The sequence below is a fragment of the Juglans regia genome, chromosome 10 (genome assembly GCF_001411555.2).
Source record: "Juglans regia cultivar Chandler chromosome 10, Walnut 2.0, whole genome shotgun sequence".
Taxonomy (NCBI): Eukaryota; Viridiplantae; Streptophyta; class Magnoliopsida; order Fagales; family Juglandaceae; genus Juglans; species Juglans regia.
In genome coordinates, this window is record NC_049910.1 from 7,966,029 (window position 1) to 7,993,888 (window position 27,860).

General features: G+C 37.8%; 3 protein-coding genes across 3 annotated transcripts; 2 read left to right on the top strand and 1 right to left on the bottom strand.

Annotated features, from left to right (window-relative positions):
* The first annotated feature begins 1,365 nt into the window (after window positions 1–1,365).
* Window positions 1,366–14,135, top strand: LOC109008907. Its single transcript, XM_018989189.2, has 7 exons — window positions 1,366–1,721; window positions 3,514–3,543; window positions 10,859–10,951; window positions 12,105–12,246; window positions 13,104–13,413; window positions 13,547–13,601; window positions 13,945–14,135. The coding sequence occupies exons 1-7, from the start codon at window positions 1,581–1,583 to the stop codon at window positions 14,017–14,019; spliced, it is 846 nt and encodes a 281-aa protein (XP_018844734.1). The 5' UTR covers window positions 1,366–1,580; the 3' UTR covers window positions 14,020–14,135.
* An 862-nt stretch (window positions 14,136–14,997) lies between these two features.
* Window positions 14,998–15,932, bottom strand: LOC109008908. The gene has a single exon (XM_018989190.2). It carries the CDS (start codon window positions 15,819–15,821, stop codon window positions 15,243–15,245), a length of 579 nt encoding a protein of 192 aa, XP_018844735.2. The 5' UTR covers window positions 15,822–15,932; the 3' UTR covers window positions 14,998–15,242.
* An 8,828-nt stretch (window positions 15,933–24,760) lies between these two features.
* Window positions 24,761–27,728, top strand: LOC109022077 (protein BOLA2). The gene is made up of 3 exons (XM_019004877.2): window positions 24,761–24,937; window positions 27,204–27,226; window positions 27,328–27,728. The coding sequence occupies exons 1-3, from the start codon at window positions 24,875–24,877 to the stop codon at window positions 27,521–27,523; spliced, it is 282 nt and encodes a 93-aa protein (XP_018860422.1). The 5' UTR covers window positions 24,761–24,874; the 3' UTR covers window positions 27,524–27,728.
* Window positions 27,729–27,860: the final 132 nt, after the last annotated feature.

The window sequence follows — 27,860 nt, forward strand, 5'->3', positions numbered from 1 at the left end:
TCCATTCCTAACAAGAGATGTGAGAATTGATAAAATTTACAACTTAACAAAATGTATTATAAAATGGAAATGCTGAAAAATGCTGCCAGCCGACTTATAACAAGACTTGATGAAGTGGGAACAATGCTTATAAGTTTCAGTAAAAATAAAAGGAAGTGAGAACAATGCTTATCAGTTAAGGAAACTAAATTCTTACTTTATTGACCCGTAGCAAGACTTGATGAAAAGTCTATCAATAAATAGAAGAACATGGTATATCTAACAAGGTATATCTATAAATAAATAGAAGAACATGGTATATCAAAGTCTGCTCTAGAAGAAGTCTCTCACATGTTTGAAATTATAAAGCATTTTTACAAACACATAGAAGGCACATGCGAAAGAACTGAAATAAAAAAGTATTGGGTGAATAAAAAATGCGGTATTGCATCTTGGCTACAAAAAAAAAAGAGTCTTGGGTGAATACTAAAATAAAAAAACTGAAATAAAGTCTTAGCTATTATTTTCCATATCAAATAGTGTTGACAATAAAAATCAACCCAAGGGTAGAGAGAACTAAAAGTCATCTCCTTCATCCTCCGCCAAATGATTTTCCCCATTACAGCCACTGTTATCGCAACCACCTACCCAATAAAGAGTCCCTTTCATCATGTGTGTCTTCTTTCACAAATACCACCAATCTCACGAATACAACATCAACCCACTCGAAACACTGACCAACCAACCAAAAAGGATATAGATAGATAGAACAATTAGGGGAGAAGGAAAGAAATCGCAGAAGAGAGAAAATAAATCTCAACAGATTATCACACCGAAGGGAACTTTTTCCTTGGTTACCTGGGAAGGTGGGGTTGAAGATTGAAGATTGAAGATGTCTTGCTGCGTTGAGCCTTTTTTTTTATTTTTTGCAATCCTGAGTTTTGTTCAAGCTACGTTGGAAAGGAAGATAGTTGTCTGAAGTTTGTGGATTTTTTCTACTGCATGGGAGAGAGAAGCAGCGGGAAGGGAATATTTTAATCAAAAGTAATATTTAGCTAGCCTCCTTTGATTCAATAAATTTGGCCAGTCAATTCTTTAAAGTTAAAATTAATGTACATTTAGCTAGCCTATTATTATATTTTATTTTATACTTTAATTATTCATCGGCTAAAATTTGATTTTAGCTACACTGATGTTCATAGTTCTTAACCCAAATCCATGTAGTATCAAACACTACTACCCAAAACTTAAAAAAGAAGAAAGGGTTCACATTGAGAGAGAGAGACTGTTGTGGTGGGCAACTGGGCGATTTGCACATTCTAAGCCCAGGCCCAATAGTCTCTGGACTGTGGTGAGAGACCCAGCACCGAGAAAAGAAGACAAAAAAACAGAAGTGAAAGGGGCAGGGACGCAGAGAGCAGAGCTTTTCCCGATACCTCAAGCAAGGCACCAAAAGGTAGCCATGAAAATAGCCTAATAATTCGTTTGCTTGAGGATCAGCGCTTCCTTCTGCGTGAAAATAGGCTAACAAGTTCTTCGAGCAGAGAGTAATAGAAAAAACATTGTTTGCTAGCAAGTGTTTTTCTTCAATTTTGACGGACATGCAATTTCAGATACCCAGATGGCGGAACTTTTCCATGATAAAAATTTCTTTGATTTCATCAACTTCACTGGAATCTCATTTCGCTTCGTTTCATTCAACACCCACTTCATGTCAGAAGTGGAAGAACAAGTGGAAGTCTGTGAGTTTATCAAAAGCTTTATTTCTTTGGTTGTTTTTTGATTGTGTAATGCTGTTTTGCGTATTATCCATTATCCATATAGTGAAATTTTGTATTTTGTATGCATATGAGTTGTTCTGTTTATTCTTATGTTTTCCGGCATGCAATTCTGCTTTGCATTTGAATTATTTGCATACGAAATGGATCCATTTCCATAGTATATTGAGTAAGAAATTTTATTTTATAATGCTAGGAGTTTAGATGGTGTACGCTCCTGGATTTTTATAGTGCAAAGCTCTTATCGAAAAAATTCTTTAAAGTGCCAAGTTATATTACACATAAATCAATTGGCAGTACAAACCTTATTTGGGATAGTTCATTGGCATTTTGGAAGCACTTCCTTTATTTTTGAAAACAAGATCCAATTATAATCTTGTTATTAGCATATGGTATCAAAATTCGTCCCCGAGCTTCCATTATAAGGTTATTAATTTTTTAAACCAATACAACATTACAAATAAAAATGGATATTCAAAAGAAAGGGGTGGGGGCCCTAACAAATCACCATAATAATTATTATATTAAAGAAAAGAAAATATTTAGGTGTACATATCGTATTTAGGCGTTCTTTTGTATACCTCATGTGTATATAGACTATGCCTATTTCATTCGTATCAATAAAATTTACCTCTTACTTATAAAAAAAAAGAAAAGAAATGGGGAAATGGAGTCAAACGAGCTTGTTTGGTCCTCCTATATTTGAAGGTGGTTGCTGAGGCAGTTTATTAGATGGATGGATTGCTTTGCTGCAGTAGGATCTCGAAACAGGAGGTTGTGTGCCACTGTTGATTGTGTTGAGGTAGTCGTTGAAGATCACCGCTCCCACATCCTTGGACATGGGAGCACGAACCAATGTTAGCTTTCGAAAAAAGAGAAGACGAATCCCACGTTTCGATGAAATAAGCTTCACTGTCACAAAATGAGGTGGCACATGGCAGAACAAAAGGTGGAGAAAACGGTGGTGGGGTGTGTGCGGCATGGACGCAAAAAAAGTGCAGATATAGCTTCAATCATCCAAGGGAAGAAGTGGAAGAGGAGAAAGAGGAAAGAGTAAGGGGCAGAAGAAGGGAAAAGGGGGAGGAAAGGATGGGAAGAACCAGACCACCACCCCTCTCCTCAGAAAGCCAATCACAGAAAGTTTCTCTTGCTAGATTTAAAGAAGACATTGGGGAAGATCCATTATAAGGCTATTTGCATCCATTATTTTTAGTCTTGCTTTATGCCATGAGTATTGACAAAATATCTGGCTTAGTTTCTTTTTTCTTGTTTGGATATGTTATTTGGTTTCTCAACTTCATCACATTTTTAGCTTAATTTAGCGGAATGGTTTCATGATTGGCCTAGATGTCAGACAGAGATTTGCTTTTGGCAGTTCTTAGATATACAACACGAACGTAGTTCAACACATGTAAAATAGATTAGTTTTGGCATTCATTTAGTTCCTACATTCTCTTATTTTTCATCCATTTGATATCTTCCCAAGCACATAGGCTTCCAAATATAATAGTTCTCCTGTATTAAAACTAATTGGAGGGGAGCTCAGTCATCCTTCAAACTATTTTTTCAGTAAATTCTTGCCGCTATCAGCTGTTGGTAATTGATTAATGGTGAACACACTCACAATGTACACCCATGTGCGCCATATACTTACATATGTACACACTCACGTGCACACCTATACTTACATATCTTAGGTATCAATAAATTTATTTTCACAATCTTTAAAGAATTGATAGGAAAAATGCTTTTGCAGGGTATAAATGAAAGCCAGGATCCTACTAAGGTAAGCAAGTCTGTATTTATTAAGTTGAATTTTACCTGTTACAGAATAGACCAGATAAACTTGGCATGGTACAATAGCCATTTCTTTATAGATAGACTTGTTTCTTTTTTGTGTTATTTTGCTATTTATTTAGTTTTTATTAGAAAGCTTTTATATTACGGATTTATTCAATCTAAGACCTGATATATCAACAACATGGGGGGTGTTCGCCCGTACATGTGTGTGAGTTGGTTTACCTATCAAAAGAAGGAACTGCGTGTACATATATGTGTATGCAGCTAACATTCAACCCTAATATGAATTTGACTTAACTATTAACACCAAAGTAAAGAACTTTTAAATCTAAAAATGTTTTGATGAATAAATTTAAAACTTTTTGTTTTTTGATAAGTTGAATAAATTTAAAACTTAATTGCATGGTAATACCTATGGATGAAAATGACCGCTCTAGGTAGAAATCTGAAAATTGCAAAAATACCTGACTTGTAAAATTTTTTTTTGATAAGTAATAAGTTATTTTATTGATATGAAGGTAGGCGTAGCTCAGGTACACTAGAAGTATACATGTGAATACACCTATTTAAGAACTCGAAACAGTTACAAGGAAATCATGAAAACTAAGGAGTGGTTTGGATTCAGAGATGAGTTGAGATGGGTTGAGATGGTTTGTGAATAGTAGAATAAAAGTTGAATTATTTATTATATTTTGTGTGAAAATTTGGAAAAATTGTTTTGAAATTTGAAAATTTTGAATTGTTTATTATATTTTGTGTGGGAATTTGAGAAAGTTGTAATGATGGGATGAGATGAGTTGAGATAGGTTATGAATACAAACAAGGCCTAAGACCATTCAAATCAAGAGCAATGGTCCACACAAACAAAGTCTTCCAGAAAAAGCTCCTAAACTCTTCCAAAGAGCGTTCATGATCCTCAAAAAGTCTCTCATTACGTTCGTTCCAAATACACCAGAGAATACATATAGGAACCATCTTCCACACTGCTGCAATCTGTGATGTTCCTGAGATCCCATTCCAGCTTGCGAACAAATCAACCACCCTACCCGGCATCACCCATACTATACCCATTCTACTGAAAAAATAAGTCCAGATATCTCGAGCAAACTCACAATGAGTTTCCCCACTTTTTTTGCACAAACAGCACCAGTCCATAATAATGAGGCCACGTCTTCTAAGATTATCAAAGGTCAAAATCTTCCCTGGAGCCGCCGTCTACACAAAAAATGCAGCCTTTGTAGGTGCTTTAGTCCTCTAGATGTTCTTCCAAGGGAACATATGCCTTTGATGCATATTAATAGAATCGTAAAAAGAGCTTACCGAAAATTTCCCTTTCCTAGAGGGGCAACATACCATCGTATCTTCCAAAGAGGCAGCAGTAGAAATGTTATACAGCATGTTCAGAAATCCCACCAGCTCATTCACTTCCCAATCGTGTGCATCCCGAGTGAGGTTAATGATCCACTCCTATGTACCTTGGTTAATAACCTGCAAGTCAGCCACCTTAGCTTCTTTTTCCCGTGCAATTCTGAAAATCATAGGATAAGCATCCTTCAAGGCCGTGTCTCCCAACCACACATCTTGCCAAAAGCTGATCCTTCTACCATCCCCCAAACGCAGTCGAGTATTACTAGCAAAAGAGCACCAATCTTTTCGTATAAACTTCCATAGCCCCACTCCATATGTCCCCCTATCCTCTTTAGAACACCAACCCCCTCTTTCACTTCCATACTTCATATCCACCACCCCTTTCCATAAAGCCCCCCTCTCATGGTTATAACGCCACAACCATTTCCCTAATAGTGTCTTATTGAACGCCCTCACATTCCAGACCCCCAATCCACTGTCTCTCAAGGGGGAACATACCTTTTCCCAGCCTACTAGATGAAACTTAAGCTCATCTCCTAACCCACTCCACAAAAAATCCCGTTGAAGTTTCTCTATTCTAGAAGCAATACTAGCGGGGAGGGGAAATAAAGATAAGTAATATGTGGGGAGATCGGATAAGGTACTCTTCATAAGTGTGATTCGCCCCCCTTTAGAGAGATACAACATTTTCCCCCCGGCCTACCTACACTCAAATTTTTCAAGCACCCCTTCCCAAATTGTCTTTGCTTTGAAAGAAGCCCCCAACGGGAGTCCAAGGTACTTCAATGGCAACGAAGCAACCCCACATCCCAAAATATTTGCCAACCCTCTAATATTGCTAACATCGCCAACCGCAACCATCTCCGTCTTGGCAAGATTAACCTTCAACCCGGATACCGCTTCAAAACAAAGTAAAATGGCCTTCAAAGATTGTATATGCCCTTCATTTGCCTCACAAAAAAGCAAAGTGTCATCTGCAAACAAGAGGTGAGAAATAAGAATGGAACCATGGGTATCTCCTACTGAGAAACCTGAAAAAAATCCAAAAATCCTCCTTCTACTGCCGCCGACACCATACAACTTAGAACCTCCATAACTAGGACAAATAAAAGAGGTGATAGTGGGTCACCTTGTTGTAGGCCCCTCAAGCTATTAAAAAATCCCGCAGGATCAATGGTATGGAAGATGATTCCGTCGTGCATCATGTGGTGTATTTGGACGGAAAGGAATGCGCGCTGCTTTGAAGATAAGGAACGCACACTGGCCGAGTTGAAGAAATATTTGTTCCACACATTATTGTCTTGGCTTTCCGCCATTGTATTACAGGGGGCAATGTTCATGATTTTTTGTCTTTAATCTATCGCACGTAGAATGTAATTAGGTGTTCTTTCGTATACTTCCTGTGTACATGGGCTATACTTATTTCACTCATATATATAATATTGATCTTTTACTTATCAAAAAAAAAAAAAAATCCCGCAGGATCACCGTTTATCATAACTGAGAAGCGAACCGATGACACAATATCTCATCCACTTCCTCCATTTTTCTCCAAAACCACATCTCCTCAGCATATACATAAAAAAATCCCAATTTACATGATCATTAGCTTTCTCCATATCGAGTTTGCATAAAATACCTGGATCTCCCGACTTGAACCTGCTATCCAAACATTCATTAGCTATAAGAACCGAGTCCAAAATTTGCCTCCCCCTCACGAAAACATTTTGAGACTTAGAGATAATCTTCTCCATGACCGTGCTCATCCTGTTAGCAAGAACTTTGGCAATAATCTTATACACACTACCCACAAGACTAATCGGTTTGAAATCTTGTACCTCTCTTGCATCGGCCTTTTTAGGGACTAGTGCAATAAAAGTAGCATTTAAAATTTTCTCAAATCTGCCATGAGTGTAAAATTCCTGAAAAACTAGCATTACATCCTCTCGCACCACCTCCCAACAAACTTGGAAAAAAGCCATTGTGAATTCATCTGGGCCTGGAGCTTTATCTTTATTCATTTTCCTGATTACTTGTTTTACCTCTTCCTCTTCAAATGGTCTTTCCACCCAATCCATACTATATTGGTCAATTACCTCAAAGGCTAGACCATCTACCGTGGGCCTCCATGCATGAGGTTCCGATAACAAATGTTCAAAATGCCCTACCACATGCTCCTTTATCTCAACCTGATCTGAAGATACATCTCTATCTATGCTCAAGGACTCAATAGAGTTAAACCTCCTATGTGCATTGGCAATGCGATGAAAGAACTTTGTGCTTCTATCCCCCTCCAGAAGCCACAAGGCCCTTGACTTTTGTCTCCACGAAATTTCCTCCATTAGAGTCAGTCTTTCCAATTCAGAAACTACCTGACCTTTTCTGATGTTTTCTTCCCCTACACCCTCCAAACCTTGTAACTCCTGAAACAAACTCTTCTTTTGTAAAGTTACGTCACCAACTACTTGTTCATTCCAAATCTTCAAGTCCTTCTTCAAGGCTTTCAACTTTCCAGCCAATACATAACTCGGATTGCCCTCAATAATGTATGAGTTCCACCATTGCCTTGCCAAATCCACAAAGCCATCCACCTTTAACCACATATTCTCAAACTTGAACGGTCTTCTACCCCCTTGAATACCTCCACAAGCTAACATTATAGGAAAGTGATCAGAGCATATCCTTGGAAGCTTAGTCTGACTTACATCTGGGTATTGTGTCTCCCATGAGAGAGAAATGAGAAATCTATCCAATCTTGACTAGGCTTGATTATTAGACCAAGTGTAATCGCCTCCCATTAACGGTAAATCCATAAGACCTACCTCAAAAATGAAATCCGAAAAATCCACCATAGTTTGGTTTTGTCGTCCCTCTCCTGATCTTTCGCTGGAAAATCTTGTCACGTTAAAATCCCCACCTATACACCATGGGACCTCCCACCAAGAAAATAGGCCAGCAAGCTCATCCCAAAGCAATCTCCTCTCACTGTCCAAATTAGGACCATAAACCCCAATAAACGCCCATAAAAAATTATCTTCAGTATTTTTAAAAGAACATCCCACCGAATATTCTCCCACAAACCCAGAACTATTTTCCACCACCCTCTTATCCCACATAATCAAAATTCCATCTGAAGCCCCTTTTGAAGGTAAATATGACCAGCCTACATATTGACAGCTCCATAAGCTCCGAATAATACTTCTATTGATAATCTTCAACTTTGTTTCCTGAAAACAAATGATTTCCACTTTCCATTGCCTTAATAAAGCTCTTATTCGCATACGTTTATTAACCTCATTCAGCTCCCTAACATTCCAACACAAAATTTTAGGTTTCATTTATCAACTTTTCCAGCCCTCCCCTTATTTTTTCCACGACTTGCACTCCCCACCTTTCCATCATAATTAATAGACCACGTCAGCTTCTTTAACTCCCTATCTCTTTTTGATCCTGCACCATGTTGTCCTGCCTCAATGGCTATAATCAGTGCCTTAAACTGTTTTTCATAGCCTTTACATGAAATTCCCATGCAACTTTGAAGTTTCTCTACCTTTTTCAATATCCAATCATTTGAGACAGTAGGAAGAATCATACTTATTGGAGTAGGATCCACTCCTGCAGACTCCTCTCCCATTGTAGAGCATTTACGTGGCTCAAGCATCATCAACTGACCTTCCCCTTCCATCTTTGATACGCTCCCACACTCCACTGTGACTATAGCTTCTGTTCGAGCTCCCTCAGAAAGTATGCTATGCGCCAAAACCACGGGCATATCCACCGAGAGGTTTTGTGACAACCCGGATGAGAACAATAGATCTAAAGGCATCCCCTGACTCCTCGAGGGGTTCTGTAGCATCCCAGATGAACACCCATCCTCATAAATGCTCAGTTCCAAACCTTCCCCTTCAACAATTTCCCCCACCTCCACCTCCGTCGGTTGTATTGCCACCTCCGAACCACCAACTAATTCGCTGTATGCCGCCGCTCCCTTCTGTGCCATCCCCTGCCCAAGACTCGGTCTTGGTATACATGTTTCGGGCCCCTCTAGGGAACCCGAAACATCGGAATCTATGGGTAGGTATATCAGGATCTGCTTCTTTGCCGCCGACAAAGCTTCCATCGAGGCCTCTACTTCCTCCGTCGATTGGGGTTGCGCCGGCGTCGGTGTCACTGGCCCACCCCCCGATGGGCCTGCTGACCCACCCCCCAATGGGCCTGCTAGATGTCGTGATTTCTTCCTCCAAAAAGAGGACGCCTGTGGCGTGGGCTCGGTTCTTCAAGCTGGCCCATCACCAATTCCTACCCAATTACCCTGGGCCTTCCCTTTGGGCCCAGCCTCCTGACCCACTCCCTTCAAGTTTTCATTCCCTATTACTCGCCCACTCCCCAAGCCCTGCCCCAATTCTTCTTTTCCCAAAACGATGCGTACAAGTCCCTTTACTTTAACACTCATCTCCTCCAATGAAGCCTGCATATCCCGTAATTCCTTCAAAAAATTTATCTCAATTTGCCCAGACCACCTGCCACTTCCATCTTGTCTCTGATTTTCTCCCAAAACAATAAGATCACCTGACCGTATTAGGCCTGCCATATCTGACTTTTGCACGTCTCGAGTTGACTGTAGAGCCTCCTTGTACGACCTAGATGACGTGAAAGCTTCTGCCGGCGAAGACGGAAGAACTCTCCTCTTCCCACCTTCGCTTCCAACCTCCCTCAATGCCTCCACAAGTTTTCTCCACCCCCACCCATTTCTGTCTCCAGGTATAATGATGAAGCTCCGGCTACCACCTCCACTATAGACCACCAGAGACAAATAACTGCCGCAGGAATTTGAGCCTTGTTGCGCGACGAAAGCTCTGTTACCTTCTCTATAAACAGAGTAATATCCCTTACTGCCATGCTTTTGACAACCCTCCAAAGTTCTTGATGCCCAATGAGCAGTGTCCAAACCCAGCCTCAAGTTTTGCACTCCTTTCCACCCCCTCTCAGTGATAAGCACTTCATTCCCATCTGCCCGTACCTCAAAAAACTTGGACCCAATTGCTACACTTCTCACAGTAGGCATTTTCCTTCTAATACCACTCCACACAACCACCATCAAACACCCACCACCACCTTAAGTTCAATGAAGAGGTACATAGAAGATGTACTTAGTCTGCGCCTTTTGAACTTTTAAGAAAACCTTCGATTACTTCACCCACCATTCTGAACTTAACACCCAACTGGACTACATATTAATCATCACAAGGAACTACCACCATTGACGACCCAACACCAGAAGCAAAAACACAAAAAAAACCAAGAAAAGCAAAAAGTGTACGGAGAGAAAATTTTAAGAAGGGAGAGAGAGCAAAAAAGGATAGCCCTGTAAATTAATGTCTGACTTGTAAAATTAAGAAAACTAAACCAGCCACTTGCCTCTGCATTGACTTATCACCATAGTCATCAAGCACATGCTCCATCTTGACTTGGAACGAAATAGATCTTCGTCATTTTCAGTTAGTAGCAAAAGGTTAATGGAGGATATTGTAAGTTGACTGCATTGACCAGAAAATCCTACATTTAAAAGTAAACCTTGTAAGTTGACTGTTATAGCTATCTGGTGCTGCATAGATGCATGAGACCTTCATCACTCGAGTTGGCTGTAAAACTGAATTTATATCGAAGGTGCTGAATGCTAATCTCTTATAGACGGAAATAGTAAGTGTATATTACTCAGCTTTTATGTCAATTTCAGTTGCCAGTTAGTTTCCATCCTTATAGATGGAAAAAATTTATCTTTTCTTTGTGAGAGCTACAAATGTAATCTTAAATCAATTTATTGCTTCCACCACTCCCTTTGGTTTTCTCTTATTGTTATTAGTATTTTTTTTTTCAAAAAATTATGTGCTTTTCTGGATTCCAAGCTTCTCACACCAAGTATATTCAATCAGAGTCAAATCAGATATGCAGTACGTCAAAAGCGTGCTGACACAAAGAGAGCTCTAAAAGACCTCCTCTTTAAAAGTGGGTCCTCAAAGGTCCAGGTACACTTTCTTTATCCTGAATGCTTGATGAAACATCATATTATTATAACATGGCATAAGCAATGGAAGATATATGCACACATATCTGTGTGTGTGTGTGTGTGTAATGGTTGTGTGCAATTTTTGCTTGTTGAACCTAATTTATTTGGAAGTTACATTTAGAATGTGTCTTCAATGTGGTTAATCTACTTTGATTGGGAGTATTTTAGTCTTTGGGTTTCAGTTTTCGCTCAAATTTGATCTTGGTAGTAAGCAGGATGCTTAGCTTATTATAATGCACCGGCTTGATCAGGCAAAGCCAGATGCATTATTAATGTATTTGTGCCTTTTCTTTTCCATATGTACGTAACAAAAATATATTAAAAGAGGCATGGGGCACAAGCTGTCATGAATTTAGTTTGAGCTTTCTCAACTAGAAACAAAAGTCATGGAACACTCTTGACCTTGTCAAGACTTTCAGCTTGTTCGTTGCCATTGGTTGAAATAATGTATTGGAGGATTATGCACCCACTGGCTCCATTGTTTGCATTGGGCCACTGAAACTGGAATCAATCAGTAGTACATCCTGTGCTTGATTGGCGAAGGAAAACCACCCACTGGCTCCATTGTTTGCATTTGGCCACTGAAAAAGATAGCTATCATCCCAAAAGTGATGGCAGCAATTTCACATTTCCAGGAAAGGTGCTTCTCATGTATACTACCTATGTACCTGGGCTTTGCCTATTTCTATGAATAAAATTTCTTAAATACCTATAAAAAAAAAAACAACATTTCCATGAAAACTTGTAATGTTTCTATTCTATTTACTGGGGTGATTCTTCTAATTATTGCAATGGCCTCTCTCTCATGACTAGGATTTTAAAGTATACATGCCGTGTAAAGCATAATGATGCCCTTAACTTACAAGAAGTTTTTAAACACTTTCTTTAACCAATCAAAAAATTTTTTAAACAAACCTTTCACTGTTTTATAATCTTAAATAAAATGTTTTTTCTTCATCAGCTAGATAATGCTTATCCACTACTTTCACGAGGCAGAATCTTTGCCTACAAGCTTCTAATGATTTTTTTTTCTCTTATTCTATGGCTTTCTTGTCAAAATTGTGGGTGAGCTTCGGGAATTGACCCAAGCTTTGCCTTAATATTTTACCTAGGACGAAGAGAGGATGTTGAGAGTTCAAATGGGAACACAATGGTTTGCAAAGCAGGAGGCTCATCCATATAGCTCTGATAAGAGAGGTCGATCAAAGTCTTCTGCTCACCGAGCTGACAAAATTCACAACCAGAAACTTAAACGTGAGCTTTTTTACCCCTATCTCATACATTAGTTCCCTTTTATTTCTTTATTTTTTTTTCCATAATTAATTTGTTTTGATCAATGCCTATTCTTGAGATTTTGCTTGAAATATTTGGTGTGTGTTTGGTTAATGAAATTTTGAGAATGTTCGAGATTTTTTTTTTTTGAAAAATAATGAGTTGTGTTTTTTATTATATTGTGAAGGCAAAGAAAGAGAAAATTGAATAATTTTTATGAAATATGTTTTGTATTGGGATTTGTGAAAGTGGATGGGTAGATTTGAAAAGTTGTTTGAATATAAGTTTTTGTAAAGGTGATTTTGGTTTTTGTGTTTTTGACTTTTCACTGAAATATAGGCAAATGATTTGATGAAAGTTGAAATAGATTTTTTTTTAAAAGATTGAAAGATGTTTGTATTGAAGTTTTTGGTTTTTGAAAAATTTTGGAAATTTGTGCAAACCAAACAAGGCTGCATTTCCTAGATTTCTTTATCCGCATCCCAGCACATAGGGCAAAGTGACAAAATAATCCTCAAGATATATTTCCAATTTCAGTAGAAGTGACTGTTATGCATGTACGGCATGCGAAGTTGGATGAAGTTATGGTTGAGGTTGAAAAGCTCATACTTCGTAGTCAGTACTAAAGACGGTGTGGTTATTGCAAGAGTTAAAGAAATCACTAACGAAGTGAGGGATGTAAAGGATAACTTGTCTTGAGCTGAAAGTTGTCTTAATGTAAAAATGTAGAATATTTAAGATGTAAAAGCTCAGGGTGCTTGATGGTTGGAAACTGTCATGATTTTGTTATCTGTAATGCTCTTGACAGACTTCATGCTTCCTTTTTACAACTTTTTTAGGTAAGTTGAGACAAAAGAGGTTCTCTGAGGACTTCGATAAGGATCCTGAGCCAATCTTTAGAGCAACATTTGGAAACAGATGGTATACGTGGTCATTTAACTCAGGGCAGGAATCTTCTTTCCAGAAGTCAACATCTGGATTCGAGTGGAGAGAGGATTCGAGCTGTAAAAACAGTAGAACTAGAAGATGGGAAACCCTGGGTGACACCGAGTCTGATGACGATTCATGCCCTGTAGGATCACGTACTGACAGAACTATTCTTGGTCTGCCTCCAACAGGCCATTTAAAGATTGAAGATGTTAAATATGCGTGAGTGATCTAGGGCGTTTTAAGTACTTTTTGATATATTACATACATATATACATAGCACATATACGTCTATACAATATACATTTATCTTAAATTCTCGACTGCCACCTTATGTTTGGCACTTTCCTTGCAGTTTCCGTTTGTCAGCTTTGAAATGGCATCCTGACAAGCATCAAGGTCCTTCACAGGTCAGTAATATTAGGTTTCTCTGATCTCTCCGCCGAATCTGCTACTAAAGTTTCTTGGATGTCCTGTGGTAAAAAATTATGTGTTGAGTCTTAGAAGATGCCAGACATCTTTACTGATTAAATATCTTGGTGGCATACTAAATTCTTTTTTGGGTGATGGGGGTGGCAAGGATTGGGTATTTGCAATGTATGTGGGCCAGTGTACCTCCATGAAATTGCACTAGGAACCCAGATTTACAATTTTCCCTCAATTAAATGGATAAAACCCAATTTCTTGAGTGGACATGTTACTGCTGAACTGTAGGATTTATAAGTCTTACAAGAGAGCTTTGGATGATTGCAGGCAATGGCTGAAGAGAAATTCAAACTGTGTGCTAGTGCTTACAGGTCGCTGTGTAGTGCCCTCTCCCCAGCTTAGTTTGTAGGGTTTTGGTTCAAATGTATTCAATTCCCTTACATGATTGTTCTTTTTTTTTTTTTTTAATCACATTGAAGTATATGATTATTCTCAATAATGTCTCCTCTTGAAATTGAGTTCTCAATTATGTACACGGGATCGGGATTTACTTTGTGGGTCCGAAAGGCCCTATCGTGGAGAGGTTCCCAAAAAAAAAAAATTCATAAACCAAAAGCTTCCAATTACAGAATAACGCTGTATCAGCTTAGGTTATAACCTCTGCAATTGGATTGCAAATTTGGATTATGTTCTTTTTAGCGTACCTCAACCATTGGCTGTAGTTGTTCTTTGAAAACAATCTGAGATTTCAGACCAATCCGTGGCCTATTAGTTTATAATTCCTTTTTCTCTTTCCAAAATTAAGCAATAATTCTTTCTCATCCTCTTGGCCTCATTTTAATCTCATTATTCCCCTTCGCCACTTATTAATGGTCACCAATTTCTGTGAAGAGATATGTAAATAATACGAAGCTTAAAAACCAGAGCGAGAGAGAGAGAGGGATTGTATGAAGATTCCTTTGCATGGTCAGTGATAGCAACGGTATAGATTTCAACGTTCCCTTCTCAAAACAAACCGAGTACGCATATTTGCAATGCCCTCCTTGTAAATAAATAACAGGTATCTTAACACACACAAAAAAAAAAAAAAAAGATGCGCCCAAAATTCAAGATTCTGATATATTTGTCAACTAATGAAAAGATAATATTTTTGTAACTCTTTGGCTCTTTGCAGCAGACAAGTTATTTCAATTTCCAAAGTATATGGGATTGGATGGGATCGGAGTTTATTCTGCAGGGATGGCTATGTCTTGGAGAGGTTTTCAATATTGAAAAAACAGAACGAAAAAAAATTCCGAAGTATATGAATGTATATTTCCTCCAATAACAAAAAACAAAAAAAAAAAAATTAAAGAACCCCCACGAAATTTTCCGCAAGAAAGGAAGCATCAATCTCCTTAATGATTCATATACCATCCAATCAACTATCAACTCACTATCAAACAGTTCTCCAGTTGAAGAAGTTTGAATTTATGCAGCTGATTCAATCAACCTTCTGTTTTTAAAAATCCTTACACAGGTAGCTAATAGATTCAGTCAAACCCAGCTGCTAAGAAAATGAAGCAGCATTGAAATTGAAATTGAATCCAATCTGAGAAATTTCCTAAAGACAAAGGAGAGAACAGCTAAAAACAAAGGACGACAACAGAGGATGAGACCATAAAACCATAGATCAACATCAAGAACCCAAAATGCAAAGCCCAGCTCCTCTTAAACTTACCAAAGTAACTCTCCGGAGGCTCCTGGTAATGAATCTCAAAGTCACCGTCGCAAGCCCCATCGAAGTGCTCGCCACCAGTGGCACTCATTTTCACCTTCATCTCCCTGAGCTTCTCGGTGGCCATTCCAAGAGTCAGCTTGTGGCAGCGCCTCTGGTACTTGAACCCGTTGATGCACTTGAGGGTCTGGGCCACGGAGACGTAGAAGATGAGGTGGGAGAGGGAGAGGAAAGTGATGGGGATCCAGCAATGGCGGCACTGGAGGCGAGGGGACTGAGCCTGTGCAAGGAAAATGAGACCCAAGAAGATGAAGAAAAGCTGGAAGAGCTTGTGGAGCTCCTTCTTTTGGAGGTCTATGGAGCGCTTCTTCTCCAGGGTCTTCTCGAAATGGAGCTGGACTATGGTGTTTATGGCCTGGAGGGCTGTCTCTTTCGGAATTGCTTGAGGAAGGAGGTGGGTTTCGTGGTACGATTCGCATTCCGCCATTGATGACACAGACAAGAGAGAGAGAGAGAGGGTTTGGAGAGGGAGGGGTTTAGACTTTAGACTTGTGAGAGTGACAAGAACGGAGTTTGACTTGAATCTAGTGTTTCTTGTTCTGATATCGACTTGTCTAAGGATTTTCCAACTTTACAAGAACGGAAGTGAAAAGACGGTTTTTTTTTTTTTTTTAAGCATTGAATTGATTTTATCACGGATATCTCCAAAATTTAGTTAAAATTATATCTTTTACGTAAAATCAAAACTATTCAAGATATAATTTCACATTAAATTAGTTAAAATAATAATATTTTTCATATTTTACAACTACACTAATCTTATATTAATTATTAATTTAATAATTTAATAACCTAATATTTTGCCTAACCTAGTAGCAAGAAAATGAGCAATATCTTAATATGTAGTTGGTGCATTATGTAGATTTTTATAAAAAAATAATTCTTTTGAAGATGAACAATGTATCTCTAAATTTGAAGAAAATTTTGATCGTCCATATGTGAATCTTCATTTTGATCACTCTAATACAGGTAATTTTATTGATATTTAACCAAATTTTATAGATAATTTTTTAACCAAATTTTAGAGATGCATTGACATTTTACTCTTACCTTCTTTTTATTTTTGAGGGCATTGTAGCGATTGTTGATGGCTGTAAAACGATAGAACCGATCTGTTAATCGGAGGTTCTTTATTTTTTTTGATAACAAACTTCAGTATCTATATTTCATTTAAACTCAGACATTACAATTTTGTCCTGTATTACAAAGCTGTAAAGACCCTCAGGGCCATCTTCTATCCAAACCTTTTCTTCATCTACAGAAAAAGCAAATTTTGCTAAAAAATTAGCTACCTTGTTTCCTTCCCTATAAGTGTGTTGGACCTTCCAAAAAGATCTGTTTGCAAGGACTGTTTTGATGTCCTCCACCTTCTGGCCATTCTATTCCCAATTCTCATCTTTACTATTTACTGCCCTTATAATTTCCAAAGCATCCCCTTCAAAAGTAGCACGCTCTATTCCTAATTCAGCACTCAACTGCAGTGCTCTCCACAAAGCATTTACTTCAGCCATACCTGGAGAAGGTATATTCGATCTTGGCATACATAAAGTTGCAAGGACTTCCCTTTCAACATCTCAAATTATCACACCAGCCCCCATCCTTTTCTCTTTTTGGTCAAAAGCTGCATCCCAATATATCTTCACTTCACCTTCCCTTGGTGCGATCCACCTCACCCGACCTCTATCAAACTGTTCTCTTCCTGGCCAGACCTGTAGGGTGGTTTGAGCTTGTCTAAATTCCTCCAAGCTAGCTTTTGCCTGATTAAAACCCTTACCCGGGCTGAGGAAAACATTCTCAAAGACAAACTTGTTCCTCCTCAGCCAGATAGATCTCATGACTGTTGCAATTAACTCCAGATCTTCCTTTTTTAGTCTTTCCACCATCTTTATCCAAATTAAACCCATGTCTTCTTCACCATAGTTCCATTTTTGTACCGGGCTTCCTATCTCATCCCACACATCTGTAGCAGCTGGACAACACCACATAGCATGGCTTGTAGTTTCTTCTTCCCTCACACATATTGGGCAGCAAGGCTTTTGAATCACTCTTCTTTGGAACAGATTTCTACTTGTAGGAAGGCAATTATTCCAAGCTTTCCACAAAAAGACTTTTACTACCCCTGGCACTGTTAGCTCCCATAGAGTTTTCCAGCCCTTTATACCTTCTGTTCCATATGAAGTTTCCCCAACCAACTTTCTTTTTCTACTAAGTTCCAGGTGGTAGGCAGATTTTACACTAAAAAGCCATTTCTTTGATGGAGCCCATATCCGTTTGTCAGGTAAGTCTGATTGGCTGATTGAGATACTACAAACCAGGTCTGCTTCTTCTTCACAAAGGACTTTTCTAACCAGATCCTCATTCCATCCCCTTTTTCCTTCATCAATTAACTCTGCCACTTTTGCTTCCTTATTCAGAATCTGATTTGGTGATTGAATCATGTAAGAAGACTGCTTAGGTACCCATTTATCTCTCCATATCGGAATATTTTGCCCATTACCAACCCTCCAAACAAGTCCCTCCTTTAATAGTTCCATAGATCCCATCAGACTTCGCCAGATCAGAGAAGGTCCTCTACCTAAGCTTGCCTCCAACACCTCAGTTTTTCTATGGTACTTATCTTTTAGGACTCTGGCTGCAATTGAGTTGGGATTTGTAAAAATTCTCCAATATTGTTTTGCTAAGAGAGCTCTGTTGAAACTCTCCAGCTCCCTGAAGCCCAACCCACCACTAGTTTTTGCCAACCCCATCTTCTTCCAACTCCTCCATTGTATCTTCTTTTCATTTTCCCCATGACTCCACCAGAATCTTGACATTAAAACAACTATTTCTTTGTGTAGCCTCTTAGGAAGAGCAAAGACACTCATATGGTAGGTCGGTATTGCTTGGATAACAGCCTTTAACAAGACTTCCTTCCTCGCTGGTGATAGAAATTGGTTCTTCCAATTACTGATCTTCAACCATATCCTGTCTTTTATACCTCTAAAAGTATTGTATTTTGACCTACCTACCATTGTAGGCAAGCCTAAATACCTCTCATAGTTGTTTTGCACCCTTGCTCCCAAGTCTTGTAAGATCTGGTCCCACTCTTCCTTTCTTCCATTTTTGCTGAAAAGAATTGTAGATTTTTACTTATTCAAACATTGTCCCGATGCTTGTTCATATAATTTCAAGAGGGAGCTGATCTTCTGCCATTCAGTCCAGTTTTCCCTCCCAAAGATGATGTAGTCATCTGCAAAAAGTAAATGTGTTAATCTAATTCCACCCTTAGCCAAAGCCACACCCCTTATTTTCCTCCTTATCTCAGCCATATTTATGAGGTTGCTTATCCCTTCAGCACACAATAGAAAGAGATATGGGGACAAAGGGTCCCCTTGCCTTAGGCCCCTTGTAGGCTTTATCACACTTCCAGGGCTACCATTAACAAGAACAACATATGAAACTGAGTTTATGCATGTCATTATCAACTCAATCCATCTAGCACCAAACCCAAGCTTCTTCATCACTGCCGCTAGAAAGGGTCATTCAACCCTATCATAGGCCTTGGAAATGTCCAGTTTTACTGCCATGCATCCCATTCTCCCCTTCAATCTAGTCCTCATTGAGTGTAAAGCCTCATAAACAGCTATGATGTTATCTGTTATCAACCTCCCAGGAATGAAAGTACTTTGATTTTTTGATATAACCTCATCAAGCACAAACTTCAGTCTATTTGCAAGAGCTTTTGCCATTATTTTGTATAGCACATTACATAGACTTATGGGCCTATAATCCCCTACCTTTTTTGGCTCAGCACACTTTGGAATTAATGCTATATAAGTAAAGTTCAATTCAGGGACCATCTTACCTCCATTCAAGAAATCCAGGGTTGCTTCACATACATTATCTCCTACTGTGTTCCAACAGCCTTGATAAAAGCATGCACTGTAACCATCAGGGCCAGGAGACTTATATGGCCCCATCTGCTTCAGAGCTATCTCGACCTCTTCTCTCACAAAAGGTTTCAGTAATGCTTCATTCATGCTACTAGTAACTCGAGAGTCAAGCTGCCTTAAACATTCTTCTATTAAAAGGCTGGGAGGGTTTTCAGTTTTAAAAACTCCCTCAAAATGATCCTTAAAAGCTTCAGCAACACCCTTTTGATCCTCTCTCAGTATTGATTGGCCATCTTCAATAAATAAAATCTGATTTCTCTTTTTCCTTTGATTGGCACAAGCATGAAAGAATTTTGTGTTCTTATCACCCATGTTATACCAATTTCTCTTGACCCTTTGTCTCCATTTTAAATCCTCCTGCTCCAAAAGTTTGCCTACCTCATATTGCAGCTTAATAATTTCACTACTGTTGTGAGGCCCCTCATCCTCCTGCAATTCCTTAATTCTGGCAGTAATCTGGTCTATGTGTTCACTTCTTTCTCTATCTTTTTTCCTAAACCCTTGACTAAGTGTTTCACCGCATATCCTTAATAACTTTTGCACCTTTTTTATTGGTTTACTTGACTGCACCTTTTTTGACCAGGCCCCTTCAACCATGCTCTTGCACTCCTCCTCTTTCAACCAGCTAGCTTCAAACCTAAAGACAAAACCTCTCTTGTTTAGCCTTCTTTCACCTCCCACAAAAGACAGCAACATTGGCTTATGGTCAGAACTTCTTGCAACTAAACCTTCCACCACCACCTTTCTAAACATACCCTTCCATTCTGCATTCATCAAGTAACGATCTAGCCTTTCCTTTGTATATGTGTGATCCAAGTGTCTATTACTCCAAGTGAAAAGATTCCCCACATAGCCTACATCATACAACTCATTACTCTCCAAGGCTCCTCTAAACTGTGCCATTTGGTATTCTGCCCTCATTTTTCCACCAACTTTTTCACTTTGAGTCAAGATCTCATTAAAATCACCAGCAACACACCATGCAATTCCTCTCCCTGGATTCACTCTTGCCAACAACTCCCAAGAGAATCTTCTTTTTGAAGTATCCGGATGCCCATAAAATCCAGTGAACAACCATTCTCTTTTGTCATCCTCCCTAACTTTAGCACTAACATGCCAATGAGAGAAAGATTTAATTTCAATTGCCTCTTCATCTTTCCAGAAAAGAGCTAAACCCCCTCTCCTTCCTATCGGGTCTGTTGCAAAACATCCCTCCATGCCCAACTTCTTCTTCAAAGCCTCCATTCTCCTAACTATGCTCATAGTCTCAATGAGAAATACAAGCTTGGGTTTCTTTTCCTTAACCAAAAGGCTAAGATCTTGAACTATTCGAGGGTTCCCAAGCCCTCGGCAGTTCCAACTTAGTAGACTCATAATTCTTGACGGGGCTGTTTAACAGCCTCCGCCATTGAGTTTACCATCCATTCTTCCACCTCTTCCCCCTCCCTCCTAACCTTCTTCTCCAGTCCACCCCTCAGATCTCCTCCTTTCCCTAAACACTCTACATTTCTTTTTATGGGAGTAGTAGACATAATAACCTCACATTGAGATTTTACACCCCGTGCCTTTCTTTTCCAACTACCCCTCTTTTGACTTTTTCCTTCAGTTTTTTTAACTAGCAACTCTCTCATAGAATCATCCCCCTCCTGTACTACTATAGAAAACAGGTTTGATCCCTCATTCACTTCCTCTACCCCTCTTTCCTCTTCTCCCTGCACTGTCTTCAAGACTAAATCCTCCTTTATGCAAACCTCACCACCACCCTCACTCACCTCATTTTTTGTTTTCTTTCTCTCTCCATGGCCCTCCCCATCACCATCCACACTTATACCACCTCTCAGAATTTCCCATGTTTCCTCTTCACTAGTTTGGGTTTTTGATTCCCCTTTCCTTTCAAAATTCCTTCGATTACCTCCTTGTGCTCTCAACCAGGAACCAAACTGAAAAGTTCCATCTACACCATCAGCTTCCTGTTTGTCACATCCCTCCTTATCATGTGAGATGCAACCACATTTAAAGTATATCTTAGGTAGTTTTTTGTATTTAAAAGGAATCCACATGCTTCTGCCATCAAAATGGATTGTTCTTCCCCTCGCAATAGGCTTCCTCAGATCACATTCCACTTTCACCCTAAGATATCTTCCCCATGCTACATTACTCTCATTTGCATCCACCTCCACGACTCTCCCTATCGAATTTCCAATCTGCTCACCTATTATGCGGTTCATTCCTCCCAGTGGAAGATTAAACAATTGGATCCAGAAACTTTCACTCTCAAAATCCAGCATATGTGATTGCGTCTTTCCATCGAACAACTTCAGTACCAAGAGAGAATTATCAAATAGCCAGGGACCTCCCTCTAGTACTCTGTCTCTATCTCTTTTATTTTCAAAAGTTATCACAAAACAGTTTCTTCCAATCTCATGGAATTCTACCGTTTTTCTCACCCGCCACACCTTATCCATCATCGATGTAACAAGTTCCTTTCCAATCATCCTCTCAAAGCAGATCTTCCCTACCAGACTTCATTCTCCTTTCGTTTTGAGTTCTTCCACCTCTTCTGAGTTAATCACTACAGGGCTATTCTCTTCCTCATTTAACTTCAATCGCTCCCACCTCTCTGACAATCCCTCCATTTCCTCCCCACTCCCAACCGCCGTGGTGATTGGAATCTCCTCCTCCCTATTTCCGCAGGAGTAGTAGCAGAATAAAACTGCTTCACCTCAGTCGCCTACGAGAGACGTTTGAGAGAAGAATCCGGTACATTTCTTAATCGGAGGTTCTTTATTATTTATTCGGTACAAGAGTTTTGTTGAATTTGTTTATGAGCAAAATTAAATCAAACTTAGATGCAGTAATATCATATTTAACTGTATGATTATAGACAATAGATAAATATTTGGTCTATGCACAAATTTTACACAGAAAATTTACACGTCGACTTCTTTTGATTTGATCCATTATAATGTAATTTTTTTTTTTATTATAAAATAGATATAACGTAAGATAAATTATGTAGAAATTTATATATTTCCAACTTTTGCACACATGGGGTGTGGACTGTCAAAAGGAAAGCTGTATTAAATTACAAAGCCAAGGGTTGTCTCCTAGGCGTCCTATGTTTGCCATTAGGAGTGTGCATCCGGACAGGTTTTTTTTTTTCGGTCCGGTCCAGAACTCGAGAATCTGGGTGTCCGGGTGGTTATCCGCCCGGATTACACCCGAGCAAGTGAGAAAAATCCGGATCCGGTTACAACCCTTGCTACAACCTGATAATCATCCCCATCTTGGTCTTTCTTATCTACTTGAATCTCATCAGAATTCTCTCCCACCACCTCCACTGTCGATTCCCTTTGCTGCTTCCTCAGCTACTCTTCTTGTCCCCTCATCGTAATATGCATGAAAAAGCTCCTCAACCTTCAAGCTATTACCAGAATAAGGACAGGTCTTCGAGTCCTCAGCCCTTTTCTTGCTGTTTTCTTTTACTTTCTTGAAGTACTTAGTTAAGCTAATAGGAATAAGTATATTTTATTATTTATTTTATATCTTAACACTCACCTTCATGTATGGGTCAGACTCTCCCTCAATAGATGACCCAACATGTGAAATCAATGTTTTGAATATCGTACCAGATGGCGTATCGGTCAAGGCACTAGAACGACATATTTCGGAACTGATACAGTTTCGTGTACCGTTTCGGGATAATCGATATATGAATAAATTATATTTCAAAATAATAATCTATATACGAATAAATTATATACGAATACATATACATTATAAATAGTCTAATCTGAATTGGGGGTCAAAAAATAAGCTTGTAGTTTAAAAAAATAAAAAAAAAGCCAAAATATCGACTGGTACAGGCCGAAATACAGGCTTGTACAAGCCAAAATACAGGCCGATACGGCCAGTATTTGGACTGGTACGAAAAATTTCGGCCATACCGGTCGATACGGTACGAAATTTAAAACATTATGTGAAATATTTAATTAAATATAGTAGAGTATAGAGTCAGAATTCATTCAAGATCTATGTCCAAATACCATATAAAATCATAATTTATTCAAAAAATCTAAATTGATAAGAAAATATAAATTTTATTATTTATTTTATATATTCTCCTATAGCAGCACTTTAGGCCCATCAAGCAAATTATCTTCTAAGATATTATCCCTTGTATTGCCAAGTTAAGTTTCTCACTCGATATTATTTATCTCTAATAACATACTAAACCATCATTTATGTGGTGAAAATGCATCACACGCCGATAAATCATGATTCAATATTGAATTTCGACTGTCCAAAACGTCAAAAAAATGTACTTCTTTCTATAAACGTATTATATTATTTATCCGATGGTTATTTAGACTCTATTTGAATTTAGAGATTAGTTGATATTGTTTTAAATGATTTGAATAAAATATTATTAAAATATTATTTTTAATATAATTATTATTTTAAAATTTAAAAAGGTTAAATTATTTTTTATATTTTTATAAAAATTTAAAAAATTTATAATAATAAGATGAGATAAATTAAAATAAATTTAAAATTTAAACAAATCTTTAGTTTTAATTTATTTTAGTAGTATGTAAAATGCGGATGGAGGAGATTGTGTTGGTTGTGCTTCAAAGTCGGCCTGGGAGATTGTGTTGTTTTAAATTTTGAATAAATCTTCACAACTTATAGTATTCGCATTAGATTAGTTAAATATATTTTTATTTTTAAATTTAATAAATATCATCTATATTTACTTCATATTGAATTAGTTAAATTGTTTTCATCCAAATTATAATTTATAGTAAATCTATTATTCTTTTCAAATATGAAAAGAATTATAGTAAATTTAAAAGTATTTTTTTAAATTATTATATTATAAATATGAGATCTTTATTCATATGAGATTTTATTATCTATATACATATGAGACTATTATATTATAGATTGTTAGATTGTGAAAATAAAAATGAATATAATTTATTGGATGTTATTAAAGATTATGAAAATAAAATAAAAAATTAATTAAAAAAAATATAAATAATAAAAAATAATAATATTTTATTATTATAGAGAGTGTGATGACTAATCTAACTTAGATTTCAAGTTTTGAATGATTAACTAAAGGTAAAAAAATTACATATTAGTCAAAATTTGAAGAATATAATGGTCAATTCAATGCTAATGCTCTAACACTCTATATTCTACATTTTTTTTTAATTTTTATTGTTTTTTTTATCAAATATTTATTATATTAATAATGATTAGAAAATTTGAAATAATTTAAAAAGAATAAACTTAAAAAAAATTTAAAAATTTAAAAAAATATAAGTGTAGTGAAAGTTGTATAACAAAATTCTTAAATTTTAGATATGAAATTTAGGAAAATGAATTTAAAAATTGTTGGGCCATGTAATTGGATGCATTGCAGGCCACCCATTAGAATCGAATTTTCTGAGCACATCGAATCTTCAACTCACAGCACGTCAGAGCTCAGAAGCCACTTCAAGCCAGATCCAGGTAGAGAGAGAGAGAGAGAGAGAGAGAGATGGGGGTGACAAAGGAGCAAGTAGAATCTTCGTTGAGGGCAAAGATGAATCCTTCGCAGCTCGTAAGCCCTATTTACTCTTTCAATTGCTGGTTATATGCTTCCTATTCTTGTTCTTCTGATTCATGTAAATTTTTATTTTTATTTTGAAAGTCAGCTAGGGTTTTACCCCCAAACGAGGATAAATTTAATCTGAAACTAGTCGGAAAATACCCATGAGTCTTGCAGTAGAGAGGTTATTATAGAATTGCAGATATAATATGAAATCATTCAGCTAGGACTTTTTGATAAGTTAGGTTGGAAACAGAATAAACACCACCACCGAAACGGCAGTGAAAACTTTAATGGCTTTCTAGGAGCTTGATTCCTTCCACTAGATTGGCCACTATATAAATTTTGAGCTGAAGGTTTCTGTTTGATTTGATAAATTAGAGCTGAGATTCTCATGATCATTGTGGGGAAGCAAATTATATGTCAGATAAATGCTTTAATAATGTCCAGTGAAATATATCACATCGTTGTTCTTGTTTTTGTTATTTTCCTTTTGAATAATGGCTCGGAGTTCTGTTTTTGATGGAGCTGTTTATCACTGTATCTCGTGTCTCCAGTGTGAGAGAAATACATGGGCTGGTAACAAACTGTAACTCGAGTGGGAGTGACGGAATTTCATTGCCTGTTTAGCAGTTACATTTTTATTGCATGTAAAATAACCCCATTATAACTGCCTTAACGCCAACAGCATCTACCCGTTCTCGAAAGAGAGTTCACCTTTAGGGAAGCTTGGTATCTTTATTTGGATAGGAAATCTGAGGTCCTCGATCCTGTTAGCTGTTATGATGCTTTAGGGAGGTCATTCCTATTAAGGTTGTTAGGCTTTATCAAGTCAAGCCACTTTGTTAAGTTTTCAGATCAAACATGCATGTTTTTTCTTCTAGATTGAAAGTCTAGACATAGCTGGTCCATGTACTTCAATTTTGGCGCACGATTTTTTTTGTGGGAAGTGGCATCTATTCCCCCTCAAGGTGTTCTGAATCTTCTGATACCATGTGTACAAGGAGTGAGTGACCCTATATGTTTATGAGTTGGAATGAGGGAATCCGATGGTGCATGTTCAAGTTTATTTGTGGGCGAGAGGGAGAAATTCAGGGACTTCTTATGTGGTGTCTGGTGAGAAGACAGCATTTCAAGTTTTACTAAGTTCATTACCCTTTTTTTTACATTTCCTTCCTCTTTCTATTGCATTAGAAAAAGGGGAAGTAGTTTTGATATTCTACAATCCTAACCTTGAGGGGCAGCTCAGCTGGTCCGGCCTTGGGTTTTCTTCCCAATGGTCACTAATTCGAGTCCCCTTAGGGCCACTGGAGGTTTACCTGATCGTTAACTTTAGGGCCCCATGAGATTGGTCGAGGTGCGCGCAAGCTGGCCCGGACACCCACGGTTATATAAAAAAAAAAAAAATATTCTACAATCCTGAAGGCTTGACTATGCAAGTCTTAAGAGAAGTTTGATAGCTAATTGAACATGCTTATTCTTTTAAATATTGGGCTTATGATAATTTTGGTCCTTTTAGAAGGTGAGAGGCTTTTACAAAGCAGTCTTTCATATACTTTAATGCTCTACGAGGATTTGAGTTGTATAGGTTGAATATGAACAAACTTAGGGAAAATATTTATTGCATAAACTTAATCTATTTTATTATATCTGCCTTACCCTTTATGAAATTTGTTAGTAGTGTTGAAGAAAAAGTTCTGGCCACAGACTTGATCATGAGAAATCTATATTTAACATACAGGCATTTAAGACCAAAAATATTGCATCCTGATGGGAGATTGGTTCACTAGCATGATAGCATCTGCTTAAGCTTCGAGATAATTTACCTAAGTCTGAAAAGAGACCGCAGCTTAAATTTCTCCCTGTTGGTCCATGCATGAGTCAGCTCAGCCTTCATTTTGTGCTGGCTGTTTAATTCCTTTTTCTTAATCTATTCCCTTCATGATGAAGGCAGTCATGATAATCAGCTTAGAGATCTTGATGATTGTATACTACAACCCAAGATTATTTGAAGAAAGCATAATACAAATGGAGGGAAGGAGGAGGGAGAGATAGTGAATTGACACTAAGAATTGTTTTCTAATATTCACTCAAATGTGCACTTCTTGTTTCTATAATGATTCTAAGAAAAATCATGTGGGTTACAGATAGATTTCTATTTGTTTTTTGTTTTTCATGATATTTTTCTATTTAGATTTCCTTTTCAAATTCTACATGGATACATGTGGAATTTGAAAATTCTTCCCTCTAAACTTATTCTTCCATTTTCTTGTTTCAGGAGGTCATTGATACATCTGGAGGGTAAGTTATCTCTTGCAAACGAATGCAATCAGAAATTTCATCTGATTTTTTGTTTTGTTTCTCAACCTCGTTTTACTCAAATAAAGCCACCTGATTTTCAGATGTGGTGCAAGTTTTGCGATTGAAATTGTGTCAGAAAAATTTGAAGGGAAGAGGTTGTTGGAGAGGCATCGGTTGGTGAATGCTGCCCTGGAAGAAGAAATGAAAGAAATTCATGCTTTATCAATTAAGAAAGCTTTGACCCCAGAGCAGTGGAACCAGCAGCAACAGACTGAAAAATCTCATCCTTCATCTTAGAACATGAGTTGAAAATAGTTGTGGAACTGTGTGCTATTGCTGATAAGCATGGAATGACTTGGGAATATCATATTGAGCTTGTTGAGACTTGGCTCCAAGTTTATTTATGTAAAAAATTTAGCGTCAATTCTATACGAATTTGAATTGATCCAGCTAACTAGATGTGTTTTAAGAGGAATGCAGGGGATAACATCTCATTCACCAAGTTAGTCCCTGATGGCCTAATGCTCATGAACTATTTGCTGTGTGTCCTAAGTAGATGTATAATGACAAAATTGGGCGACAATGAGTAAAGGATAAAATAGACAGTTACTACAATCAAAGGGTAATGGTGACA

What these genes read in the sequence shown, in the direction of transcription:
- LOC109008907 (XM_018989189.2), top strand. Translation starts at nt 1,581, where the DNA reads ATGCAATTTCAGATACCCAGATGGCGGAACTTTTCCATGATAAAAATT. An exon ending in GGAAGAACAAGTGGAAGTCT is followed by an intron (nt 1,722 to 3,513) that starts GTGAGTTTATCA and finishes ATGCTTTTGCAG; the next exon opens with GGTATAAATGAAAGCCAGGA. An exon ending in GTGGGTCCTCAAAGGTCCAG is followed by an intron (nt 10,952 to 12,104) that starts GTACACTTTCTT and finishes TATTTTACCTAG; the next exon opens with GACGAAGAGAGGATGTTGAG.
- LOC109008908 (XM_018989190.2), bottom strand. Translation starts at nt 15,821, where the DNA reads ATGGCGGAATGCGAATCGTACCACGAAACCCACCTCCTTCCTCAAGCA.
- LOC109022077 (XM_019004877.2), top strand. Translation starts at nt 24,875, where the DNA reads ATGGGGGTGACAAAGGAGCAAGTAGAATCTTCGTTGAGGGCAAAGATG. An exon ending in AGATGAATCCTTCGCAGCTC is followed by an intron (nt 24,938 to 27,203) that starts GTAAGCCCTATT and finishes TTCTTGTTTCAG; the next exon opens with GAGGTCATTGATACATCTGG. An exon ending in GTCATTGATACATCTGGAGG is followed by an intron (nt 27,227 to 27,327) that starts GTAAGTTATCTC and finishes CCTGATTTTCAG; the next exon opens with ATGTGGTGCAAGTTTTGCGA.